This window comes from Pavona decussata, unplaced genomic scaffold, assembly GCF_977016875.1.
Source record: "Pavona decussata unplaced genomic scaffold, jaPavDecu1.1 SCAFFOLD_51, whole genome shotgun sequence".
Lineage (NCBI taxonomy): Eukaryota > Metazoa > Cnidaria > Anthozoa > Scleractinia > Agariciidae > Pavona > Pavona decussata.
Window position 1 is genome coordinate 2624001 of NW_028145473.1, and position 6000 is coordinate 2630000.

General features: G+C 37.1%; 2 protein-coding genes across 6 annotated transcripts in view; one reads left to right on the forward strand and one right to left on the reverse strand.

Moving 5' to 3' along the window:
- LOC146481049 (uncharacterized) overlaps positions 1-6000 on the forward strand; it is a 418045-nt gene that overhangs the window by 397295 nt on the left and 14750 nt on the right. The window lies entirely within an intron of this gene.
- LOC146481060 (phospholipid-transporting ATPase ABCA3-like) overlaps positions 1-6000 on the reverse strand; it is a 156623-nt gene that overhangs the window by 148737 nt on the left and 1886 nt on the right. For all 4 annotated transcript variants that reach the window (XM_085108724.1, XM_085108726.1, XM_085108727.1 and 1 more), the window contains exon 3: positions 2892-2950. In XM_085108724.1, coding sequence (XP_084964850.1) covers positions 2892-2950 — 59 coding nt within the window. The remainder of the gene's footprint in view (positions 1-2891; positions 2951-6000) is intronic.

Below are 6000 nucleotides of genomic sequence, written 5' to 3' on the forward strand. Positions count from 1 at the left end.
GCAAAATGTAATCGTTCAGTTCACTTTAAAGATCCAAGGCAATTCCGTTGGTTAAAGGCTTAGGGTTAAAGAGGAAACTTCAGTTGCAAAATTTCATTCGGGTCCAGTGTGAGCGATAAGATCGATTCCCCGAAACAAACGTAAACACTGAGAGTCTACTGAGTACCGCAACGCTTAACGCATTCCTATATTTGCATTCACTTGGATAAAGCCATAAAAGCAACTTCTGCAAGATTGAAAGCTTCTTCTAATGTTATAAAACACTGACAGAAGCCGTCGTTTCCACGTAGAAAGAAATTGCCACGCTGAAAACATCGGGAAGATTTCAGTCACGTGCTAGGCAACCAAACTCCTGCACATGTATCAAGTTTCATTCGGCGACAACACGATGTACGGAGATTCTTGGAAGGAAAACTGGATGCTTTTTTATTCAATCAACACGGAAGCCAGGATCCCTTTCCAATTATAACCAACTTGTGCCATTTTCACCCCTTCGAAGAAACCTCGAAACGCTCTCTTTGAGTCACAATGTGCGTGTGTAATTTTTAAAATAACTTTAACTCGAAACACTCAACTATTCCATTCACGAGTACGCACCCGTTCGCGCACAGAGCGCTTTGATTTCGAACAAGTAGTATTCAACTAATTAGCTTAGATTTATCTTTTCTATAACATACGCTGAATAGTCAATATCGCAGCAATATCGGTTAGGAGTTTTAAGTCGCCAGTTTTTACGAAGCGGATAAGATTCGAAATATGATAGCTGTCGCTGGCTGATTTCATAAAATGCTAATTTTGTGGTAGTCGTTTAGCCGTTGAATTCTTTTGTTTTACTTGACAATACCACACAAAGAGAACTTACGACGATGAATAACAATGGCAAAAACGCGCACATTTAGACGCGTCTAAAAATCCGCGCATACGCGTTTTTGCTGCGTATAAAACGCGTCTGCGTAGTTCGCTTAATTCTGGCCTGCACTGTATTTTCGCATAACAGATGGCAAAAAGTTCTTCGATACCCATGGTAAATCATGTTGTATTAATGATTAAATCATTACATTTACAAATTAAAGGTATTCCAAGTAATTCACAGGCAACTGTGTAACACGAATCATAAATCACACAATTTGGTTTACAGAACATTCCAGCGTGCGCGATGAAATGTGTTCGAATGCAGGCGTGCTGCTTGTAACATCATTTTCGGCTAAACTTTGAATGAAAAAAATCTAGTGTAAAGATTTTCTAGCTCTGCCAGGTCTCCAGAGTAGGCAGTTTACCATTATAGTAAAACAGTCATAAATAAAAGAAAACTAATGCAAGTTCCGAAATCGACAACATGTCAAATTTTGACCGTCAGACGACGCTAAATATTTTCGCGGGAAAAGATTGAATTACACTGTACGCAACTCTGACAAGATCAGTCAAAGGTTTTATTTCGTGACACAAAAATAACAGTTACTATAAAAGAACGGCTAATGGAGAACCTTTAATCTCAAAGGAAAACATTAAAAACAGCGGAATCTTCGTTTAAGGCCAAGAAAAATTGGATTTTCCATGTAATCTGAGACACCATATTCTTTCTGAAATACATAAATATTTGGTGCGGAAATTTGATACTGTTTTGATTGTTTTGTTTTTGCTGGTGCAGTGTAAAGACCTGTAAAGCGTTTCTTTCCCCATCGCCCTTGAATGTGAACTTGCATTTTGGATCTGTTCGTTTATATTGAAGTGTTGCTGTTTTGTCAGGATTTTTTATAATGAAGCGGAATTGGTTGTAATGAAGATATGCATTTTTGATAAGTACGCTACCACGCGACTTCTGCTCATATCTTGGTCACAGTATACGCTAATTTACTAGAAAACACACATAAGCATCAAAATTCGGCCTCTTGAATAATACAGACTGTAAATAAGCTTATTTCTTGCTTTTACTAGAAATAGAAATATTTCCAGGGGATGTACGGAAAAATTGGATTTTCCGGAGGGGAGGGGGGGTATATTTTGTGGGCTAATTTTGGAAAATCCAGAGGGGAGGGGGGGGGGGCATATGAAAAATCCCTTCCGTGGGTGGGGTATGGATATTTTCTGGAACCACACAATGTGGTAAATTACAGTGTTTATACTGTAACAGCTCTATCAATCCCCCAGAGATCTCTTAATTTACACATATTTTCAGGCGATGACTGGTTAGAGAGGACAGTTTAATATAGAGACAGGTTCTAAAGGTAAAAGGTAAAGTTGCACGTCAAGCCCATGCAAGTGGCCCACACAGCCAAAGATTACCCTGGTTTCTGTACTACTCCATGAGGCAACAAGGAGTAAGTACATGTACATCCCAATGGCTGGGATACCCCAGCAGTATGACACTAATAACCCATTCGTGCTGGTAAAGAGAGCCAGCTGGACAATGTGAAAGTTACTTGTCTGGGAAAACAACACAACAATACAGCAACTGACCCAGCCTTGAGCCATCAACCCTCTGATCTTCCAACTGAAAGTGTGATTCAAAATCCAATGCTATGTAACCAAGTCACTACCACACAGGTCTTCATGCCAAAAGGAGAAGGGGTGGGGGGGGGGTGTGCTGATTTCTGAGCATGAACAAAACTGGAACATGCTCTATTTTCAAATTTACGTCGCAACTGCATGACTGAAACAATATTACATGTAACGGCTTGTGTGTCACATTATGATTCTCACCTCAACACAATAATTATTAATACTCTTTGTGTCTGAACATTAAATTTTTGAAGACCAAGTTTTTATACAGACAAATTGGCTAATAAATGCTTTTACTAATATTACGTTATGCTTTACTATTACGGAAAGGACAGGCATCAAATAGAGAGTGGTTGAGTTATTAGAAAGTCGCATGACTGTGTATTACTTACAAAAACAGTGGTACTCATGAGCATCAGGTTTACATGTACATGTAGCATCAGGTGAAGCCCTAATTAACAAAAAAATACAAAAACAAGTCAATAAAATTGGTCAGTTATAAAACCATGATCATCTGAACATTGATTTGCAGCCAGTCATTGTGAAAAAAAAAACCTGGAAATGTTGCAGTGAGTTAGAAAACAATTGTGGCCACAAGATTAATGTTTATTATTTTTTAATGATGATGACGATGATGATGATGATAATCATCATCATTATCGTCATCATGATTATTTCTAGTAGTAGTAGTAGTAGTAGTAGTAGTAGTACTATTATTATTACTATTATTTTATTTAATATATTACTTATAATTACTAACAATTGTTATCATTCTTTTTCTTCAAAAATGTTGTCAAATTCTACCTTAAAGAAGAAGCACAATTTATATGCAGTGTAATTAATTCCTCACGAAGTGAGGTTAATAAATTTGTCGGGCCGAGCCGGCCCGAGCGGAGCTAAGCCGCGCGAATTCGAGCGAAAAATATATTTTTTTATATATATATGTGTATATATGTTTATATCTTTGAAGGTGTCCGCACAATGACGTCAGCCTGTCTGGCGTCATCTGGAGCAAAATTTGCATACATCAAAAAAAATATGCGTGCATGATCAAGGCAAATTTCAACTGCAATGTTCATCAATATTCACTGGACACAGAACTACCTCTCCAGGATCTTTTCCCTTTCTTTTAGAAATCTTTTTTGTGAAAGAGTACATTAAAGAAATTACACGTTTTGTGGCCGCCGTAAATAATTTTCCGTGGGAAATAAATTCATCGAACACGACAGCGCTGCACGCCCGTTGTACATTACGTCGCGACAGAAATAGATTTTCAACCGCAAACTAGCCCGTGGAACTACGAAAACACTATGCTCATCAAAAAAAAATCTTATGCGCCTTTTAATCTCCTCGTTTGATGCTACAATACGAGTAAAGAGGGCTTTCCACCCAGCCCCAGCTTCACGAGGTTTTGCGAGTCACGTATTTCTAGTATGTAATTTAAATTGGACTGAATGTGAATATATGAAACCAGCTTGAAGTACGTATAAACTGTGGTTCACATAATTTATGAGTGAAAGAGTACACTGTAATTAAATCATATCACAGCAGTGAGGTATACAACTTGTGTGATCACAAATATGAACTTTTTTGAACCCATGATCTTACAATACCAGTGCAGATAAGCACTGCAGGGTATACTATGCACATCACTATGGATATTAATTGACTGCAATTTTGCAGAGTTGACAGTCAGTGAATTTAATCATGCCAGAAATCAATCACTTACATGCAAGGTAACAATACATACATCAGGGATACATGTACATGTATGGCTAAGAAAAACCTCAGTAGGCTTATTAACAAATCTAACCAGCCTTTTGGACTATGCACCTTTAAATTTAGCCTCAAGTATTTGTGTTCTATAAAAATTTCAGCCAGTGATCAAAGATGGCTTTCATGACGTGAAATTTATCTGTAGAGCAGTCTTGTACAGTAAGTAGTGACATCCTTGATACAATTGTATAATTTTATGCTCCAGTCACCTAGATATTTTTTTGCGATTGCCATGACTTAAGCAGCCTTAAGGGTGCTGCTAGCTCTGAATGTATAGAAACTAAATCTATATATGACAACATGACAACAATATATTGTTTTGAATTAATGGATGATTGATATCAATAGTCCTAATTATTTCAAAGTTTTTGGTACCATCTTGGTTGGAAAGCAAAACAGGCTAAAACTAATGTAATTAAATTATGAATTAATTTGACTGAATTTAAGGTCACTGTGACCCAGCTCAAATTTTCGGATTTTGATGGGTATATTTTTTCCTAAGGTTTAAGAAAACCAACCAAATTAATTTAACATAGGGCTTTGTATTCCCACTAATGAAAACAGGTGAAATAAAAGGTGTCTGCTATTGCAGGATAAAAACATAAGTCATTTTCAGTGATACATATCCCCCCCCCTTGAAGGCTAATCCCCAGGCAAAGAAGTCATTTCCTGCAAATGACCCCTGTTACAGCAGGGACAAAACAGCTGTTCCAATGTTCCAGGGTATCTAGAGTTTTAAAAATAAGTTGATTTCTTTGTCTCAGACTTACAATGTACAGTACCCTCATATATATAGATACCTCTTACTAACCTCATTTTCTGTAAGTTACAAACCAAGTTTTTTCCCATTGATTATGGCCCAAGCGCGAAGCGTGCTGGCCATATAAATCAACGGAAAAAAACGAGAATCTGAGATTAATTGGGTGCGCGTCAAAGGAAACTTTCAAATTTAGCAAAATACAGTGAAATACAGCACGCAAAATTGACCAATCACATAGTGCGTAGAAACTGAGAGATAAAATAATGAACGTTAATTTCAGTCAAACTAAGTCTCAAGTGTACACACTTAAGTCTTATTTCTCATTTTTGCTCCAGTGCCTGTTTATTCCATGGATTTCAGTACCATCTTGTTTTTGTCCAGGCGGCCTCCTAACAGACAGTTGACTAACAAATAATTTGTTTTTGGCTGATGGAAAAAACAAACAGTGCTGTGAGGGGAGAATCAAGAGGCTGTCAAATACCCCAGCTAATGCCCAACCCTCGGGATGGACAATATGATAAAATGCATCACTAGAGCCCGGTTGGAGGGAGGGGGGAGGGGGGGAGTGGCCACTTGCTGGACTTGACTGATGAATAACCTGAAGGCTATAACTCCAGTCTTCATCTACATTCACATCTAGATCAATAACTTGCAAGATCCTTGTCAGAACAGTTCACAAGTGGCATAAAATAGAATTAAAAAATAAATAATGATAATAATAATAACAATAATAATAATAATAATAATAATAATAATAATAATAATAATAATAATAATAATAATAACCATGACATCATGTTCTACATGGAGTTCAAAGCTGACTTGAAATGACTTAGTGAATCGTATGTAAGGCAAAACACCTACAAAAATCACTCTAAAAAAGTCCTCTGTCTCTAATTTTAAACCCGTTGGACAAAGATCTTCATATTTTCCCGTAGCTAATGTCTGGGTCAATTCCAAAAGCG